The sequence below is a fragment of the Tursiops truncatus genome, chromosome 7 (genome assembly GCF_011762595.2).
Source record: "Tursiops truncatus isolate mTurTru1 chromosome 7, mTurTru1.mat.Y, whole genome shotgun sequence".
Classification (NCBI taxonomy): Eukaryota; Metazoa; Chordata; class Mammalia; order Artiodactyla; family Delphinidae; genus Tursiops; species Tursiops truncatus.
In genome coordinates this window covers 53993021-54015463 of record NC_047040.1, presented here as the reverse complement: position 1 = coordinate 54015463, position 22443 = coordinate 53993021, and the positions used below count along the sequence as shown (strand labels likewise).

The following is a 22443-nucleotide window of genomic DNA, read 5'->3' as shown; positions in this document are numbered from 1 at the left end:
ACACACCTACAAGTTGTTGCCTGGCTGGTAGTTATTACTTTTTGCAAAACTAAGGAATGTGAAGCAAGTTAAGGAACTAGGGAAATATAAATGGGAACAGCAAGCAAACTATACAAAGAGAGTTTTTTAGTACTCCACTAAATTACCTACAGAAGTGTATTCAAGAGAAGTCCATGCAGTTTTCAATTATTCTTTTAATGTGTCTCTTACCTTTGCTTTTATTATCAGTTCCTCATGCTTACGAATTAGTTCCTCATTGTCTGAAAGTGATGAACCTAGACTTTGTTCCTGTAAATCTCTTATGGTTTTCTGAAACCAACAAGTAACCTAGGTAAGAAGCAACACAGACAGATCAAATTTCAAATGATTAGAATAAATGAGTAAAAATCCAGAAATCCTTCCTTAAGCTTTCAAAACTTAAGCTACTTCAATTTCTTTTTATATAAACTCATGTGTTAAGTTAATATAATCAGGGTTTTTTTTCTTTATTTCAATCTCTACATGCTTAAGAGAAAAAACAAAATAATACCCTAAAATCATGAGAACAATATATCATTTCATTGGATTACATAGCATGAAGAAAATAATTAAAAATCCCCTAGCAAAGAAGAACCAAAATAGATTCCCAAATTTTGGGAATATAATTTCCCAAATTTATATTCCCCTATAAACCATGCATTCTTTTAGAATATAAGATTAAGAATCTGAGTGTAGTTACATAGACTCACATGAAGATATTAAATAGCATATGTAGAATTATGTTTCTACTATTAAAAGACAATGCAGGGCTTCCCTGGTGGCGAAGTGGTTGAGATTCCGCCTGCCGATGCAGGGGACACGGGTTCGTGCCCCGGTCCGGGAAGATCCCACATGCCACGGACCAGCCGGGCCCATGAGCCATGGCCACTGAGCCTGCGCGTCCGGAGCCTGTGCTCCGCAACGGGAGAGGCCACAGCAGTGAGAGGCCGGCGTACCGCAAAAAAAAAAAAAAAAAAAAGACAATGCAAAAATACTTATTTTGTTGCAATTGCTGAAAATCTGTATTCAGAAAATGACATGGAGAAGTTATTAAAATTCCATTGACATTATAAATGTCTCAGGGCATAACTCACTTGATTTACAATACGTGCCTTACACAGTGTTAAAACAACAAATAACAAAAGACTTGAAAGAAGCTGTGCTTTTAAAAATGATGATGTAAGTTGACGTGAGACTGATAACATGTGGCCCCTGGATGCAGATTCCTTATCCCAATTAAAGAAAAGAGAGTTGGAGTTTTACTCTCAAATCTTATACAGCATTATTCTCATGATCACATCATAGCTACTGATTCGTAAGAACACCACTACATGCTAAACAGTTTGCTAGTTGATTTTCCGGCATCATCTCTTTTTCTCTCAACAACTCTATAACAAGTATGATATCGACACTGTAGAGATGAGGAGAGGTTAAGCAGCTTATCCAGGGCCATACGGTAAGTGGCAGAGCCAGGATCTGTCCCCACACCCACATTACTCCAAAGTCCATGCTCTTTCCACTGTGCCCTGCTACCATCCTTGGGTAACTTAAAGTCTGTGGTCATCAGGGGAAATTACTTCACATCTGAAAAATGAATCCCGGCAGCCCACTCAAAGTGGTGGCACTGCCCAGGATATGCACTAGGTCTTTCTCCAGCCTAGCTTGTCTTGTCTGTCACAGCCTCAGGATTTCTCTGAATTCTTATAACATGGAGAGACATGTGAAGCAGGTGGCCAAAGAGAAAGCTACGTTAGTCCTGAAGCTCCACACAGCAAACATACATCACAGGGCTTCCCTGGAGGTGCAGTGGTTAAGAACCCACCTGCCAATGCAAGGCACATGGGTTTGAGCCCTAGTCTGGGAATATCCCACATGTCGTGGAGCGACTAAGCCTGTGCACCACAACTACTCAGCCTGCGCTCTAGAGCCCGCGAGCCACAACTACTGAGCCCACGTGACACAACTACTGAGCCCACGTGCCACAACTACTGAACCCTGTGCGACTAGAGCCTGTGCTCCACAACAAGAGAAGCCACCGTAATGAGAAGCCCGCGCACCACAAAGAAGAGTAGTCCCCGCTCACAACTAGAGGAAGCCCGCGCGCAGCAACTAAGACCCAACGCAGCCAAAAATAAATAAAATAAGATAAATAAATTTATTTTAAAAAAGATGGCAAACTTAATGGATAAATGTTAAAAAATAAACATACACCACAAACACACACACACACACACACACACACACACACACACTACACACACTACACTGAAGTCATTAGGGTTTACGGAGAATAATACACTCCTTTACCATTACAGGGCTGATATCACAAAGCTGATTATGAGATCAAATGTCTATACCAACACTTAGCATTTTCCAGCATGGAACAGGCAGTAAAATAGGCAGCAACGGGGTTTCTCCAGCTTTCTGCTAATTGGAAATCTTTGTGGACCAGCATTTTAGGCTACTGTCAGTGCAAAGAAAAGAATAACGGTGACCCTGTAGCAGTTTTCATGTGAAGTACGCCTCATTCTCTTCAGAACATTTGGTGATCTGTGCACAATACACATATTAGCCGGTCCCCATATCTCAAGTACGGTGTTTATTTGTTTACAATTATTTGAGGATGGTTTGTCTTTCTGGTATCCCAATTAGAACTAAATGATATGTATTATGTGCATATCAGAACCCCCAGAGAGTATTTTATCAAGAGCTATAAAATTTGTACATTAATTTATTAAATTTTTATTAAAATTTCTCACAAAAGAGGCAGTAGGCCCATATAAAAACACAACTAGAGGAATGATTTAAGGGTTTCATCAAAGAAAAATGGATCCTGAAGATAACTAACTTTCAGAGATCCTTTATTTTATTAAGTACTGGGAGTGAGCTTTATTTTTAGCTAACGTGGTAGGAACTCAAAAATCTCAAGAATGCTTTAATAGGGAAAGTTAATATAGAATCTGAGTGAAGAAAACATGGATACAAACAGGTGTTCACTAATCTCTAAAAACAGGTGAGAAGTCTGAACCCTCAGATAATCTTATTAAATTCTGTGAGTCAAGGCTTGTTATCTAACATATGCCAGCAGTGATGAAAGCTGGGAAGGAGCAAGATGTTTTGATTTTTTAAAGGTATTTACTGACCTCATCCCCTAGATTTGGCAAATACTGTTTCAGCTCCCCCCAAAAGGATACTATTCCCTCAGGCATGGCAATACTAAATATTACCTGTAAGAGAATGTAAGATCTTTGGTGGTATTCCACATATCCTGATCACACACCTGCCTGATAAAGCATACTGACTCTCTAGATCTACACATTTTTACTACCAAATGCATCCTGGGAAGAAACATAAGAACAGGTTGGCATGACACTCAGAAGAAAATGGTTCATCGTCAGGGTGTTACATCTCATCATGAGGCAGTCACATACATGAGCAGCCTCTTAGATCAGATTTACTTTGTGTGCTGGGAGATGCACGCAGAATAGACTCTCAGAGTCCATCTGATGTCAAAGCAAGACACCTTATATAACCGACAGCATGTCAACCATAATGTAAATCAGTCATTGAATCCCGTGAGTAGCTACTGCAGACAGCTGCACAGATATTCCAAGAGCACTTTTTATAAGCGTTTAAATTATATCAGCTGCTGTTCGAAAGCCTCAGTGATAAGTACAGTAAATGATGCATCAGGACATTCTATTCTATAGAACATGGTCCCTGCAAAAGGATAAAAACATGAGCCAAGGGTTGGGGGCATGTGGAAAGAAAGGAAGAACACAAAGCATTCAGAGTATGGCCCGGAAATTGGTTCTGGGCAATGATGGATTAAAAGGGAAAACAAGAATATTTTTACTTTCTCTTTGCAGTTCCTACCTTTCAGATTGATCTAAGTGATATGTTTGTGGCCATCCCACCTGTCTGACATGACATTCTAAGTACTCAGTACTCAGAGGAGGTAGAACTAAGGTAGAGAAGGAGTGGGGTAGATCTGTTTTTGCGGAGAGGAGGTGGAGATTGGAGGGGAAACACTTACTAGAGGTTGAAGGGAGCCAGAGAGAAAGGGAAAGGAAATCAACAAAGACGCAAAGAAGGAGCAATCAGGGGTGTTCAATGAAAACCAAGAGCTGCCTTGGGAGTTAAAGAGAGATGCCAGGAAGACTCAGTCAAATGGTGTAGATCTGCTTTTTCCTATACTGTAGCTACTAACCACAAATGGCTACTGAGTACTTGGAATGTAACAAATCCAAATTGAGATGTGTTCTAACTATAAAATAGCTGATTTCATAGACTTAGTATAAAAAAGAATGAAAATATCTTGTTGATAGTTAATACTGATTAAACGTTGAAATACTATTTTAGATATGTTGGCTTAAACAAAATATATTACTGCTTTTCTTTTTTTACGTGACTTTTTTCTCTTTAAATTTTTTTTCACTTTTTTAATGTGGCTACTAGAAATTTAAAATCACATTTATGGCTTGTATTTTATATTTTATTGGATGATTCTGTAATTCAAGGATATTCAGAATATCCTTATTTGTTCAATGTAGATCTAAGGACTGAGTATTAATTAAGGGTAATTTAAAATAGCAGAGTCAAGACAGTGGTGGGATGAGATTATGGTTGGTAAACATGAATAGACCACTGAGTGGTGGTGAGGAAGTAGAGCTAATGACTCTTTCAAAGAAGCTTATTGGATAAGGAAAGGGGGGATTGGTTGACAGCTTCAAGGAAAGCAGAGGTAACAGAGGGGTTCTTTCCAACTTTTTCATTTGACTAGATGAGACGTAAGCATTTTTTGTAGGTGCGGGGTACTGAAGATGCATTAAGGAAAGTTGAGGCAGGAATGTACTGATACCAGAAAGAGTGGGAAGGTGGGAAGAAAGCACTACTGATCTTATCAGCTTTGGGCAAGAAAAGGCTAGTTTTTTCTTGTTGAATGATCCAGTCTCACCTGACCCCTACTGGGAGATAAGAATGAGGAAAGTGAGAGAAGTGAATAGGCCCTTCCCAGAGCGGTGTCAGGTACTATCGGCAGGTCTCAGGTTACCTCACCCAACCCTTATACCTCCTATGGTGGAGGCAGTTGCTTTTTCAACAGATAAGGAAACTGAGCCCCAGTCCTGGTAAGCAATTCATCTAAGGTCACACAACCAACAAGAGGAAAGTCCTACAGGTCAAGGCAGAAATGCCATAGTCAGAATTCATGCTTCCCTGTCTAGTGATTTTTCTTCTCATCATATCCATCTGTAGAACAAAAGGATTCCAGGAAAGAGGAATGTTTCTTATTAGACTATGTTCTTAAGATAAAACTAAAACGCAACACTATAGTTACAGAATCTAATTCTAACATGGAAGTAAGCCCTGTGAATAATCGTGGAGGCTCAGTGGACATACTGCGTTAGAGAGGAGAACGGACATGTGGGCCAGGTCTGCCAGAAGGAGTGCCTTAGAGGAAGAGGCCGGCTGCGGGCAGAGGTGACAGCAAGGACAAACTGAGAATTCCAGTTCCCAAACAGCACGTGCCAAAGACAGGACTAAAACATGGGGGACACAAGCAATAGAAGAATGCTTTCTGACAATCAAGGATAAACAACTCAGGTGGCAAGAAGGTGAACTTTTGCTGCAGCCCAAAGCTAGGCATCACACTGCCATAAACCATCACGGTCTCTTTTTCTGCAATTTGTTCTACAATCCAAGATCAGATCTTATTTTTTGATCTTTGTTTAAAACTATGCTGGGGGAGGTGAACTAGCAATAAGTAATTCAAACATCTTAACAGAAATGCTTAAGGGAAGATGAAAATCTCTCCAAATCACTTTCATTTTCTTTTCCATGTGCAGAACAGTTTTTTTTGGTTTTGTTTTTTTTTGCGGTACGCGGGCCTCTCACTGTTGTGGCCTCTCCCGTTGCGGAGCACAGGCTCCGGACGCGCAGGCTCAGCTGCCGTGGCTCACGGGCCCAGCCGCTCCGCGGCATGTGGGATCTTCCCGGACCGGGGCACGAACCTGTGTCCTCTGCATCGGCAGGTGGACTCTCAACCACTGCGCCACCAGGGAAGCCCCAGAACAGTTTTTGACGAATAAACAGTTACTATTAGAGACAAAAAACTGATAAAGGAGGAAAAAGACATCAGTTATGTATCTTCTTTAACTCAAGATGTTTTGATAGTCTCTTTTCCAATTATCAAAGATGCACACATATACAAAGGTATTTTCAATTATAGTTGATAGCCTCAGGTGACAGTTCTAATGTCTACTTTGATTTTGAAGGCATGTTAGTATTATAACAACTATTTCAGCTCCTGTAAGATTTTGTTCTTTTTCTTTTTACTTTTTACAGTAGGGAAACCAGTTGTCATTATTTTGTATTAGGAAACCTGGTCAAATGTGCTCTGTATTTAAGTAGGCAATAACCAGACTTCAAATAACCATTAGCTCCATTAGGTGATAACGCATATTAGGAGAAGAGGCATGGAAACGTGTCTCTGATGATTGTACTTGAGGGCCTGGGAGCAGAGAAAGAAAAAGAATTCCTGCCAAAAACATGGCTTGGGATGTATTCTGGGACTGATCTAATTATTGGCTTGTTATTATTTGGACTTCATCTCAGAGACTCTAGGAGGACAAAGCTCACAATCTTCTTTTGTGGAACTTGAAAGCCCTCCATGACTTACTGAAGTCAACTGGAAGGTATTAGTATCTCCTCAACAAATGATCAGATCCCAGTATTCTCTACTGATGTGCAGTAGGAAAGCTAAAATATGTTGTTTGTCTTGAGGCAAAATTTTTGTTACTTTAACAGCTTCACAGATAATCTAGCTCCCTGTCTGCAACCATAATTTTATGTATTTAATTATTCTACTTGTGCTAACATATTTGTCTTCTGATTATTTTGACTTGTCTTAATATATCATTTCTCTTCTCACATCTATATTTCAAGAAAAATGGCACTAAGGGCTTCTTCCCTTCCCAAGATTGCCCTCAACTCTTGTTTGTCTTTAGGCAGCTTCTTAACCTCCAACTACTTAAACAGTCGAAACTATTTAGTCCAATGAATAAAATCAATACAGTAGTAGTCTCTGGACCTAAATTCTATTTCTAGCATTAACTCTGAGTCATTGGTAAGAATCTTACCAGCAGTGGAAGGAAGTCTTTTTTTCAAGAAGGAAACAGAGACCCAGCCGAGTGTCCTGTTGATGTGCATCTCTGCCTAAGATACCTAAGGCATGGTTTTCCCAGTATAACTTAGGGTTCCACCCTAAATGATCTGGAGCCATTCACTGTGTGTGTGTGCGTGTGTGATAGAGAGAAAGAGAGAGGGAGAGAGAGGAACATACAGGGCTACTTGGGAGTGAGACCAAAGTCTGACATTTTCATATTATCATCCCAGATCCTAGGTCATGCAGCCTAAGGGAGTTCATACTGAAGCTTTGGCCTAAACACCTAGTTGTCAGAAAGAATGAGAGCCGGAAACTATCATATTGACAGGATAAATAACTGTTACATTTTACAGGATGTTTTAATCCTTTTAAAGTGTGCCATTTAGTTTGTTTGCTTTTGAGTTGCCCTACAAAAAGCATTAAAATTAATTGGGCCTCTTTGCTTGTCTTTGGGAACCATGAAAATGAGGGCAGAGGAGAGAATGAGTCCCACTCCCTGCCCAGTATGGGGTGGCAGTGGTGTTGAGAAAAGGAAAGCCAACCATTTCCAGCACCAGAGGCAGGGAAGAAAAAGAGCTCAGGATGGTGGAAAGATACACAGGCAGCCCTGGGGCTTAGCAGACAGCTCAAGTAGCAGCTGCTAACTTTGTCACACAATGGAAGGTGCATACAATCGGAGCAGTGAAGAGCCTTTTCCAGGTAGCACACACTCAAACAGCTTTGTCATCAGTCTTATCACTGCTGAGAAGGTAATTTAGTCACAGTGTGTGTCCCCCAACCCTCTTACCAACTTAAGTAACTGTGCCCAATTAAAATGTTGTGAAGCCATCAGTCCAACTGAATGGTATACTGAAGTGAAAAACTAAGCTTAATGAAAATGTAATCAATTACAATAGGTATAAATGAGCTAAAGAAATAGCTAAAGCGTGGAGAAAGGGAGAGGAAAATTGATTTTTAACTTAATCTTACAAATAAAGTTGACCTTTTGAATAAAGTAGGCTGGATACCAAGCCATGAAATGGCATTTATTCCCCCTCCACATAATTTTAGAAAGCTAAGATTATCTAGTGATTTAGAGAATTGGTATGGGATCTGGGTAATATGTAGGATTTTAATGTGCTGGTGATTATCCAGTAAAGCTCAGAAACTAACCATCGAAAGATGTAGTGATATGGTGAACATTTATTGAGCACTTACCATATGCCAAGCCATGCTCTAAGAATATTTACATATATAATCTTGTTTATTTTTATAACAAATTTATAAATAGACACTATTATTATTCCCATTTTACAGAAAAGGAAACTGGGGCACAGAGGCTGAGTAACTTGCCCAAAGTCATAAAGCAAGTAAATATAAAAGTTGGGATTGATATCCACACCATCTATACCAGAGTCCTCTGTTACTACCTTTGACATGCAGTGTCATTGAAAGTAATGGTAGTAGCAAGCATTCTAATTAGGAGGGGGTTCTATTGCTTTCAAAATCACATTTCTCCTACAAACACTTTAAGATATTTTGTATTTACCCTGGCATAACTTAGAGTGAATTCTAGAGGCAGCCTATGTGCTAAAATGAAATTCTGTGATAAATTTTAATCTATGAGTGGTTGGAAAGTCATGTATATCTGTTACTGGATTGAACTATCAGATACCAGTATCCAATAATAAGATAATTCAACCCTTATTTAAGTCTTATGCCACCCAATGTTAAAAAGCTATATTCACGGGAAGCGGGGGGAAGATAAATTAGGGGTTTGGGATTAACATATACACACTACTATATATAAAACGGGTAAACAAGGACCTACTGTATAGCACAGGGAACTATACTCAGTATCTTGTAATAACCTATAATGGAAAAGAAGCTGAAAAAGAATATATATATATATATAGAGAGAGATAGACATACACACATATATATGTGAATACCTTTGCTGTACACTTGAAATGAACAGAACATTGTAAATTAACTATACTTCAATTAAAAAATTAAAGCTAAATTCAAAGAAAGATAAAACTTTGCTATGTTGTAGCCACTAAGCTAGGCACTTTTGTTACCTCATATTAATTTAAGCTGGTCAACCATTCAAGCTCTAAATCCTAGTTAGAGGGTAGCATCATACAAAGGAGAATATACATGTGTGTGCACACATCTGTGAGCACACACACACACACACACACACACACAGAGTTTTACAGTTGCCCAGCAGGTACAAGACTGGTGCCCTGAGGCTGTGCTTATACGTGTCATCACTGATATCATTTAAATTACCTATTAACAAAGAATATGATTACATATGGTTACATGATTATGATATACATGGTACTCAAATTATAAACACTTCCAAATGTGAATTCTATTACCCATTTTTCCTCCCACAAAGATGGGTATCTTATAAGCATATGTGATTTGGGCAGTAAAAATATTATCTGCCTTTATGTCTTATTTAATTCTCCTAGATGTCCTTGATACTGTCTTGTAAAAAGAGACCATGAATAACCTAGTTTTAATTTATTTGTTTGTTTCACTTATTCCTGACTGGAGCAATTGAGAAAAATTACATTCATAAATCTTCTTGCCAAGATAATTAATTATGCACGAAATACTCCAAGCTGCTTCTGATTTTCACTAATGAAGCAGATTATCTGCAAAATAAGACGAGGCTAGAGCTGGGAAAAAAGGTCAGCTGCTCATCTTTAAATGTAAAACAAGTGCACTTTTTTACATCTGAAAACAATGATAAAGAGAGGACATGCTATGATTATGTTTTTCAGGCTATCACATCCCAATTAAGATAGAAAACTATGTGGTCTTCATTTGCCTTTTTTTCTGCAACTGATGTAAATCTTAAGTCGCCATCATTCTGGTCACCTAATTTCTTTTCCAAAGGAGAATTAGCTAAACTACTATAGTTCAAAAGCATTAGGCTATAAGCATTTAGAAACAGAGAAGCACTAAATGCATCTTTTAAATGGCTCTTATGAGAAGATGCATTAGATATTCAGACATCCACATTATTATTCATTAGCAATCTTTGCTCTAATTCTCCGTTTAATTTTCCTTATTTTTACATGGTTAAAATGATTGACAAAGCTGATATTTTATTAATGGAAGGTTTGACAGCTTCTATGTTCCCTTAAAAAGCAGTACAGAACTGACAAAAATATCTTTACCCTCCAATGAAGCATGTGCCTCTGTGGTTCCACAATGTTCTAGGCTTATCAGGTAGATCTTCCGGGAACATGATAATCATAGAACTCAAATTATTAACAGAGTTACACTCAATTTGGTGTCCCTGCTGCTATTCTTCCCCATTGCATCATCAACAAAACTTTAAAATAGAACATTCAGGAAAAACTTGAAAACTTAGGTAAGTTAATTACGCTTGTACCTATCTGGATTTAAAAATATTTCCTTGCTCACATAATTACCAACACAGTAAACATTAATTATTGTTTCTAATATTGAGAAACTGAAGAGACTCTACTTCTTCATCAGTAAGATATTATTTAAATTGTGCTATATTCAAATAGTGACATACTACATGAAAATTATCTATGGTACTTCTGACATAAGACTATGTCTATGACGTGTTCAATTTGATATTAGGTAATAAGATAGTATGCATAGGTTAATTCCATTAGTTTTTGTTTGCTTGTTTTGTTTTTTCTTTAATAAATGTGTGTGTGCCTGTGACTACGATCATGCTTGGATAAAGGTCTAAAAGGTGGCAGCATGTCAAAGGCTAATCGCAATTATCTGTATGGATAGTAATCTCATCTACAGTTTTAACTCATTAATAAGTGAACATTATTAAGTCACAAGCAGAAAATAATACAACTATATTCTTGTTTTAAATCATTAATTAAGTGCCCATTGAACAGTATGGCTAAGATTATAAAAGTGGCTTTTATTTGATCACACCTTGTGAATGCAAAATAAATAATGAAATTAGCCTTTAATGCGAGTCTTTATGTGAGCAAAGAAGGGTAGGACTGGGGGGGTATGTAATGGGTTGGGCCTTCACTGTTCTTTTCAGACATGATGATAAAAAATGTTAATACTAATATAGCAGTTTTCATGTGCCAGGTACAGTTCTAAGCACTTGACATATAATAACTCATTTGATGATTCTAACACTATGGTGTAGGTACTATTACATCACATTTTACAGAAAACAACCTCAGGGAGGTTAAATAATTGCTCAGTTACTCAGCTGGCAAATGGTGCAGTCAGGATTTGAACCCAGCAAACAATCTGGCCCCAGGATCTGTGCTCTTACAAGCACACAGAAACAACAGTGACAGTGATTATTTACTCGAGCTGCTGTCACTGGTATTAGCAAAAGAAAGTGTAACATGGGACGTTTTAAAATTAAGAGCCTTAAATTTTATATTTAAGGAAATGACTTATTTATTGACCAATTTTTAACATTTATTTATTTATTTGGTCTCATGATCTTTTAAAAATTTTTATTGAAATATATTTGATTTATAATGCTGTGTTAGTTTCAGATGTACAGCCAAGTGATTCAGTTATATATATATATATTCTTTTTTAGATTCTTTTCCATTACAGGTTATTATAAGATATTGAGTATAGTTCCCTGTTCTATACAGTAGGTCCTTGTTTATCTATTTTATTAGTAGTGTGTATATTTTATTTTATTTTATTTATTTATTTATTTTTTGCGGTACGCGGGCCTCTCACTGTTGTGGCCTCTCCCGTTGCGCAGCACAGGCTCCGGACGTGCAGGCTCAGCAGCCATGGCTCACAGGCCCAGCCACTCCACGGCATGCGGGATCTTCCCGGACCGGGGCACGAACCCATGTCCCCTGCATCGGCAGACGGACTCTCAACCACTGCGCCACCAGGGAAGCGCAGTAGTGTGTATATTTTAATACCAAACTCCTAATTTACCCCTCCTCCCCCACCTTTCCCTTTTGGTAACTGTAAGTTTGTTTTCTGTCTGTGAGTCTATTTCTGTTTTGTAAATAAGTTCATTCGCATCATTTTTTTAGATTCCACATATAAGTGATACCATATGATATTTGTCTTTCTCTGTCTGACTTACTTCACTTAGCATAATAATCTCTAGGTCCATCCACGTTGCTGCAAATGGCATTATTTCATTCTTTTTAAGGCTGAGTAATATTCCATTATGCATACGTACCACGTCTTCTTTATCCATTCATCTGTCGATGGACATTTAGATTGCTTCCATGTCTTGGCTACTGTAAATAGTGCTGCAATGAACACTGGGGTGCATGTATCTTTTTGAATCATAGTTTTCTCCCGATATATGCCCAGGAATGGGATTGCTGGATGATATGGTATCTCTGTTTTTAGTTTTTTAAGGAACCTCTACACTGTTCTCCATAGTGGCTGCACCAATTTACATTCTTAGCAACAGTGTAGGAGGGTTCCTTTTTTCCACACCCTCTCCAGTATTTATTATTTATAGACTTTTTGATGATGGCCGTTCTGACCGGTATGAGGTGATACCTCATTTGTAGTCTTGATTTGCATTTCTCTAATAATTAACGATGCTGAGCATCTTTTCATGTGCCTGTTGGCCATCTGTATGTCTTCTTTGGAGAAATGTCTATTTAGATCTTCTGCCCATTTTTTGATGGAGTTGTTTGTTTTTTTGATATTGAGCAATACAAGCTGTTTGTATATTTCTGAAATTGACCAATTTTATTTAAAATAATATTTATCCTTAAGATTATTACTAAATTGATTTTGGTTCTAGACTATTAGGAGTAGAGTCTAAGTGAAAGCCTGGTTCTTTTAACCACAACTGTGCATCTTAAAGCCTTACTATACCTATGGCAGCCTCCAAAAACTAAACAGTATTAAGAAACTTAGACACGTATAACAACAGTAATGCTAAACTCAGGGGAAAGAATAGGAACCAAATGAGAAAGAATTCGTAAGATGTAAGGTTTAACCAAGCAGAGGGAGGACAAGGAAACTAATATTTATTAAGCATCTTTTAAAATGGTAGGCGTTGTACTACATGTTTTACACATGTTATTTCATTTAATCCTTAGAACAACTCTGTGAATTAAGTGTTATTATTTCCAATTTAAAGATGAGACTTATTAAAATAACAATGAGGTACCACAATGCACCTATCAGAGTGGCCAAAGTCCAAGACACTGATAACACCAAGTGCTGACAAGGATGTGGAGCAACAGAAACTCTCTTTTAAAAGTGGTACAGCCACTTTGGAAGGCCATTTGGCTGTTTCTTATAAATATACTCTTAGCATATACCATCCAGCAACTGTGTTCCTTGGTATTTACCCAAATGAATTAAAAATTTATGTCCACACAAAAACTTGCACATGGATGCTCATAACAGCTTTATTCATAATTGCCAAAACTTGGAAGTAACCAAGACGTCTTTCAGTAGGTGACTGGATAAATAAACTGTGGTCCATCCAGACAATGGAATATTATTCAGCACTAAAAAGAAACGGTTATCAAGCCATGAAAAAACATGGAGGAATCTTAAATGCATATTAATAAGCAAAAGAAGACAATCTGAAAAGGTTACATACTGTACAATTTCAGTTATATGACATTCTGGAAAAGGCAAAACTATGGAAACAGTAAAAAGATCAGTTGTTGCCAAGAATTAGGCAGGGAGGGATGAAAAGGAGAACAGAGGATACGTAGGGCAGTAGAATTATTCTGTACACTGCAATGGTGGATACATGTCATTACACATTCTTTCAAACCTATAGAATGTACTGCACCAAGAGTGAACCCTAGTGTAAACTATGGATTTGAGGTGATAATGATGTGTCAATGCAGGTTTATCAATTGTAACAAATGTCCCACTCTGATGGGGGATGCTGATAATGGGGGAGGCTGTGCACGTGTGGGAACAGAGGGTACCATGTACTTTCCACTCAATTTCTCTGTGAATCTAAAACTGCTCTAAAAAATAAATTCTATTTTAAAAAAGCGCACCCACTTTCACCAAAACATGAGACCCCATAAGTTAGAAAACTCACCAAGTCAAAAACCTTCTGTAATACCTTACTTTAGTTATTATCAAATCATCTTTCTGATTCTAGGGTTGGCAAGGTATCTAGATCTCCCTCAAGTATATGATTGGATTAGATAGTTCATTTTGAATCTTCATGTGATTTTTTTTTTTTTTACTGCAGAGGATAAGTGGATGAGTATTGCCACAGTCTTGAAGCAGAATGGCAAAATTACTACCTTAAAAATAAATAAATAAAACTTACTGTAGCTGCTTTTTCAATCTTGGGAAATTGTCCTGTGTTTGGGAAGCCTCTTTGCAGATAGAATGTCTCTGAATAAGAGAGGTCGTGGTTTAAAAGGGATAAACTACTCTGTATGATAATGTAAGAGGAGTTTTTAGTGTATTCTTGGAAGCACTAGAGGCAGGGGTTGGGGGTTATGAATTCAATAGAAAGAAATAAGAGGAAGGTTCTTTTTAAGGGGACAGCAGCTCTGGGAACATGGTGTCAGGTCAGGATTAGGGGAGAGAGAAAAGGACAAAGAGAGAGAAAGAAAGAGAGGGAGAGAGAGCCATATGATATGGAGGACAAGGAACTTTGGAAACAGTTGTCTAATGAACAACTTTAAGTTTATTCTTGTCCTGAGCATTAGTTCTCCTTTGTTATGTCAGAATCATCAGTTAAAGACTATTGCATTGGATAATAGCATTCTGGGTAATGAGCATATGAAGGTGGGGTGGGGGAAGAACTAAATTGGGGAGGCGCTATGGCTTGGCAGGCAAAGCACAGAAGAAGCAGGATAGTGAATGATAGCAGTCAAGACAAAAGGGCTGAAGGTGGAGGGGGGTTGGAAAGTATATAGTGTCTTAAAGGAGGAGATGACAAAATGCAAGCCGACTGTATGTCTGGAGGTGTCTGCATTTGGGTGTCTGCTCTATGTCACCTCCTCAGAGTGGCCTTCTCTGATTCCTTCTCTGATTAAAAGTAGACCAACACAATCAAAATTCACTGCCCTAGTTGATCTTCTTTACGGCACTTGTCATTGTTCATTTGTTTATCATAGGCCTTTCTCATCACACTAAAACAGTGGTTCACATCTGGGGGTAATTTGCCCCCCAGGGGACAGTCAGCAATGTCTGGAGACCTTTTTTGGTTGTCACAACTAGAGTATGTTCTACTGGCATGTGGTGGGTAGAGGCCCTGAATGTTGCTCAACACCCTAGAGTGCCCAGGACAGCCTCCCCAAAGGAGTTACCTAGCACTGGCTATCAATAGAGCTGAGGATGAGAAAATGCACTAGAAGGAAAATTCCTGGAGGAAAAGGACTTTATCTTGTGTGTTACGTATCCCTAGTACTTATAATAGGATCTGGGTACACAGTAGGTACTCAATAAGTATAAGTTGAAAGGTTAATCATTTAAATCCTCATTTTTCCAGCTTGAAAGAACCAGTTTCTCCTGGACTCATATTTGCTACCAGCTGTATGTCTATCTCTCCAGTTCGGATCAGAGCAATAATATAAAATATATGAAGGGACCCCTTTCCTATGCATCCAGACCAGGAGATGTCCTTCCACATCATTTCTCTCTGAAATTCCCTCCAGTTAATCTGTACAGATTAAAGCATGGGCTTGGGGCAGTTATAAATATAGCCATAAATATCCTACCTATTTGAGTTGGGGGTTTGCAAAGAGAGTTCTATCCACGCTTACTCTCAAGTGATCGGGACACAAGGAACGCACAGCAAGCACATTGACAACTGACCAGAGCTGGGCCTGCAGTCTGAGTAATGAGCTCTAACAAGCCTGCAAACTCATCAACCTCCCACCCCAAAGCCCTCTAACCACTGAGCATCCAGACATAGGCCAAGGTCATATTTCTTCATTGGTGCCAGGCTACTCTTCTAAGAACATTATCTCTATTTCGGGCTGACAGACTTTTTCACTGGCATTAGCAGCATCATGCCTCCCCCACATTCAAGAAAATTGCAATGAACTTTTCAGAATTTCAAAGAAATGTAACTAAAGGTAGTGACCTGGACAGAAGCACGAAAGAGAATCCAACAGTAGAACCTAGTCATTTTCAAAACTGCTAGGGGGTATTCTCCCATTTAAAAAATCAGTATTATAATGAGAAGAAATAAAATCTTTGTTTTTATATTACTTGCTTGGGAAAACAACTTGGTAGTCTGAATCAAAGACCAAAAGATTTGACCATGATGACTGAAAAGCTGCCCCAGGAAATGGCTCATCCACATAACAAGCAAACTTCATTAGACAAGGTCAGGGCACCATCAGTGCCCCTTTGTGTTACCTGACTTTCTTGTTGGTCCCACTGACATATCTGCAGAACCTGACTCAATTCCTGCTGCTGTTGCTTCAGGTACTTGTCTAATTGCCGTCTCCTGTCTTGGAGAAGTTCAAGAAGACTGTCAATCTTCAGGCAGCTGTTTTGAGCTCCCTGAATCATCTCGGGATTCACAATAGGTCCATCACACTTGATTTTTTCTATGAAGTCAGTGAGTTGTTGACTTTTGTTTAAAAGGGCTAGAGATCGTTCTAAGAGTTCTAGAAGAAAATTAGAAAAAAGAATAGTGATATGAGCAAGTTTTTATATAGTAATATTTGGATTCATCATATAATTTAAAATATATGTAACCTTCTATTAAAAATAAGGAATTCAAATGTGTAAACATAAAATGCCTCTAATACAACTGGTCAAATACCTTGGCCTAACTGCTATGGCACTAACTGCCAAATGGTAGGATGCCGAAGTTCAGTGATGGCATAAATCAGTACAGGGGAGTGGAAAGACTGTGAGATTTGGGCACTGGTTCAGTTGGTTTTTAGTGGTGATATGCTGGTTAAGGTGCCTACTCTCCTTGTAGCGCTCTACATCTTGAGGTGATTGGACTAGATCTGAGGTTTAAAGGCTAATGCCTGCAGTAACCAAACAAAAGCTCAGGTACCCAGACGTCAGGGACTATGACAAAGTGGAAAATACACGACCAGTCTCACAGGATCTGCTGTCACCCAGTGCTGACCAACTGTGGACATGAGGGAATACAGGGTCAGTGTTGATGGGGCTTCCAATTTTTAAAGAATTATAAACACGGATTTTTATGTGAAAGCTTCTGATTTTTAACTGTTGTGTAATTGGTATTTTTTAAATTAAAAAATACTGAAGGATCAACAAAACATCGGCAAATGGGCCACTGGTTTGCGCTCTCTGGAGTAGACAGCATTATTGGTGTGGGCAACATCTGGTAGAAATGGGAGCTTAAGCCTGAAAACTGAAGGACTACCAAGGGAGAGAGTATAGATGGGGGAGTTGAGAGTAGCACTTTGAGGGTCCCCAACCTCACTTGGGGCTCCATTGGAAGAGCCCTTGGGAAACTACCCATTCCCCACAAGCCAGAAAACGTCATCTGTTTCCTGGATTTGTGCAGTCACCTCTTAATTGCATCTCCTCTCCAATCCATTTCATCCATTCTCCATATATTAGAAAGATCATTTCTAAACACGCTCTCTCTCTCTCTCTCTCTCTCTCTCTCACACACACACACACACACACACACACACACACACACACACACACCAATGGCTTCCCAGTGTCTTAGAATTAAGGACAGACCCCTTAACATGATTTCAGTTCTGGCAGGGTCTGGTCCTTATTTTCCCTTTCAGATTGTCTCAATCTCTTTACCTCTATCCATATCTTCTTTAAATACTTCACACATGGTATACTCCTTGTTGCCCCAGAACTTTTTACTACATTCTCTGCCAGGGATACCATTCTCCTCAACACATTCCTTCTCCACCTTTATTCTACTCATACTTCAGGTCTTAGTCAATTGTCAATTCCTCAAAGGACAAACCAGACTGGACCAAATCCTCCTATTAAGTGTTCTCATAGCCGGATGTTCCTCTCATTCACAGCTGTTATCACAGCTAGTTCTACATTTATGCATTGGGTTAGCTGACTAAAATCTGTCTTTGCCACTAGGCTCCAATGCACATATGAGGACAGGGATGGTGACAGTATCCTCAGCACTAGCATAGTGACTGGCACAGGGGAGGTATTCGATAATTTTGTATAATGCTAGAATGAAATCAAATGTATTAAAAGAGGGGGAAGAATTAGAGCTATAGGTGCTAGAGATCAGCAGTCTGCCAGAGATATAAAAAAAGAGATGTTGGGAAGACTTGGGGTTTTGTGACGGGTAAGTGATAGAAACAGAAGCCAAGTCTCCAGGTTGAGAAGTGGGAAGGCAGTGATGAAGTGAAATCAACAGGAAAGGACAATCTTTGAGACATTTGTTGTTAGAAGAAAAAAAAAGGATAGACTATCAGCAGGGTTGAATACACTGCTTTTTATTTTTAGATGGGAGAACTATGAAGAACACCCAGAAAATATAAGTATGTCACACTATTAGAAATGGACTTATCAGTGCTAAAAGCCATGCATTCTGGTTAGTAGCTCAGTGTTCTTCCCACTGCGCTGTGGCACTCTTTAGCATTCTAGCATCTGACAGCTAAAGAACACAGCAATGACTGTGGTATTTGGGTCGATTGTCTCTTTAAACTGACACCTTTTTTTGAGAGATGAAGAGAGACTGAGATAAGGGAAGATGCTGTAAAGAGATATTTTGAGATAAAAAGGAAAGAATTTCAAATCGTTTATGCCATATGACCTAGATCTGTCCAATAAAGTACTAGATGGTGCTATCTGCTCAGAGTAAGAAAGGTGTGATTAGGTGCACTGGGCAATTTGATTGAGGATTAAAAATACAAAAAAACAAACAACAAAAACAACCATATTCTTGGAAGCAGGACAGGGAATGGGATAAGTCAAGCAGAAGAAGAAAAGTCAGGGAGAGCATTCAAATTAAAGTAAATCTCTTAAAAGGAGAAGTGGAAACAAACATGAACAAGATGAGAGGGACAGAGGCAGAAAAAACCTATCTGTCTAGAAAAAATTCTTACGTGCAAGGGAAAGAAATAACTTGAAAATGAGGTGAAAACAAGTTATAGAAGTCCTTGGCTATAAAACTGAAGAGTTTTGATTTGTAGAGTCTTAATGTAATCATCAGTATAATTGATTCTCCATATGTAGGTATACATATTTCCTTACATTCAAGAATTTGTTATGATATTGTGAACAGTTACATACATACACACACACACACATGTGTACGCACGCATGCACACACACACACACACACACACACACACACACAGGAAGTATGGGCAGGTGGCGGGGTTTCCACGTAGTACTTCTTTTCTTCCTTTCATTAACTAGCTCTTTCACAACAGACTTTTCAAATGAAAGAGGGAAGCACAGCTTTCCATGCTCAGGGTATTGCAGACTGACAATGGGTCAGGCCAACCTGTTCTAGTCCCCACAAAATACATATAATTAGCGAAAATTTCCATTTGCAATCTTTTTCTGGTTTTCTGTTTCAACTTTTGCCAAAATGGTATAACCACCACCATGGTACCACCAGGCATGCAGCCTCCTGAGCCCAAGTTAACATGTACAAATGCACCCAGCCTATGGTCAGTCTGTTACCTGTTACTACAGTGGTGCTTAAAGTGGATCAATTGTTCTCTAAGTTTCCTCTGTCAGCTTCTTACATCTTACCATTTTTTTTTCACTGTTTATGCTTTCCTAGCTATTTATTCCATCAGTTGATCATACAAAGTGATGTATTTTTCCTCAGGGGTAAACTACCTAGATATATCATGAACTTCAAGAAATACAAAATCTCTACAGTGCATTTATTTTAATGATTGTATTGTTCTCTATATACAAGCCCTGCTTATGACATAACACCTTGTGATGTAAGGCTAGTAGATAGTCAATAAATTTTTGTTGTTTAACTGTTTTAATTGTAATTATATCTAAAAAAATATTAAAGTATACTTTATATTAATAACTTTACAGTTTGTCATCAATATTAAGTATAAATAACTAACTTAAGATGGATAAATGAGAGATATACACAAGTCAAAGTGAATTTATAGCTTGCTAACCTTTCCAAATGACTATTTTCTAAAAAGCATCAAGGTCACATTCTGACACTGGGAACATGGGTGACATTTCTTCCAAATACATTTTTAAATATTCCAAATATTACTCAATGAGATGGTATTTCTTAAACTCATTAATGGGTATTTTAAAATATACACAAACATAGAGAAAATAGTATAATAGACCCCAAAGTACCTATATCTCAGCTGCATTTAAAATATACATAGAACATCTAAGAAAAAGGAAGTAATAATATGATTATTCCTGTGAGGAAGCTTCTTAGGCGCTATGTTCATTTTAAAAAGGCCATTGGGGGCTTCCCTGGTGGCGCAGTGGTTGAGAGTCCGCCTGCTGATGCAGGGGACATGGGTTCGTGCCCCGGTCCAGGAAGATCCCACATGCCGCGGAGCGGCTGGTCCCGTGGGCCATGGCCGCTGAGCCTGCACATCCGGAGACTGTGCTCCGCAACGGGAGAGGCCACAACAGTGAGAGGCCCGTGTACCACAAAAAAAAAAAAAAAAAAAGAAGGCCATTGGAAAACTGGAAGGTGCAATTGTGATTCTTCAGGGTTTATAACCAATTTTCTCCTCCTTAATGTCCCTGTAGTACCTTGTTTATTGCTCATTTTGCATCTGCTACTGAGTCTTAAATTGGGATTATATACAAATAACACTCAATAAACATACTTTGAGCTGGATGTTATTCTAAACCTTGGAGATTAAGAGATGTAATAATCCCAGTCCTCCAGAGTCTCATAATCTGGTGATGAAGAACAGGGAAATAAATTATTACTACACAGTGTGCCGGGTGGTGTAACAGAGGGACCCATAGAAAGAACAGAGAGAATTCACCAATAAATGTATACATGCCCCATCAAATTGTAGGCTTCCTGAGGACAAGGGCATGTACTCTTTCAACACACTTGACTCTGGTTTTCTCACCTGGCACGGGTTCAGAAAATACTGTTTAATTGTGTGTTGTTGAATTGAAAGCAATCAGTCTGATAAGTAGTCTGGAAACTATGTTTGCTGGGAAACACTTTAACTAACTAGGCATGTTCCACCCAAAGGAGAGAAGACTAGAGAGGACACGTTAGGCTTCAACTATTTCAAGGATTGTCGCATAGTGGAGGGAATGAACGTATTCTGTAACTTTCCAGAGGGTAAAACCTTCAACCCATTCATCCTGGTTCTGATCTCTGAAATGCTACAGGATAAGTCTCTGACATGCAACATAGCCTTAGCATTGCTGAAGAAGAAAATAGTATAGATTCTGACATAAATTGAAATACCATGAATATTAGGGATAAGTTTGATTATAGTTTTTCCAGTCATGTTATTAACCTTCATTATCCTAACATTCACATTTTGTGCTACTCACTGATCAACATCTCACTTATCATAATTGCTAGCTGTAGTTATAGCTATAATTTATTTCCTTAAATTTAAAGATAATAGATATTGCTGTGATATGAATGTCTGTCCCCCTAAAATTCATATGTTGAAATCCTAATGCTCAATGTGATGACATTAGGAGGTGGGGCCTTTGGGAGGTGACTAGGTCATGAGGATGAAGTCCTCGTGAATGGGATTAGTGTTCTTATAAAAGAGACCTCACAGAGCTCCCTAATCCCTTCTGCCATGTGAGGACACAATGAGAAGTCTGCAACCCAGAAGAGGGCCCTCACCGGACCATACTGCACCCTGATCTCAGACATCCAGCCTCCAGAACGGGGAGGAATAAAATTCTGTTGTTGACAAGTCACCTACTCTGTGGCATTTTGTTAGAGCATCCTAAATGAACCAAGACAGAAATGACATCCTTAACTGAAAATCAGAGTTTTGTTCTTGAATATGTATTTCAAATCAGGTAATCTTAATCATATTCCACTGAATTAGTTGATTAATAAATTTCACCAACTCCCATATTATGAAAACAAAGCCCTTGAAGCTACCCTTTACCCTTGGGCATATGAATTGGGAGCCAAATATCCTGACTAGAGTCTCCTGCAATCCCTGTGCTTCACGTATCACACAGAGGGACACAAAAACGTCATGATAAACATGCCACCAGGATGGAAGAATATTTTGTCATCACAAAAATAAACTATGCTTTCTGTCTTTGGCTAGCACTGTTATCCATCTTTCTAGATTAAGAGGAGGCCCCGTGGACACCCCTGAAAGGCAGGGCATTGGTCCCACCATCAGCTGGATGCCAGGGCCCTG

The 22443-nt window shown here is 38.7% G+C and overlaps 1 protein-coding gene across 8 annotated transcripts in view; it reads right to left on the bottom strand.

The window, feature by feature from the left end:
• Window positions 1-22443, bottom strand: part of CCDC141 (coiled-coil domain containing 141) — a 217586-nt gene that overhangs the window by 133618 nt on the left and 61525 nt on the right. For all 8 annotated transcript variants that reach the window (XM_073807529.1, XM_073807525.1, XM_073807527.1 and 5 more), the window contains exons 6-7: window positions 16499-16752; window positions 211-327 (exon numbers count right to left, since the gene is read on the bottom strand). In XM_073807529.1, coding sequence (XP_073663630.1) covers window positions 211-327; window positions 16499-16752 — 371 coding nt within the window. The remainder of the gene's footprint in view (window positions 1-210; window positions 328-16498; window positions 16753-22443) is intronic.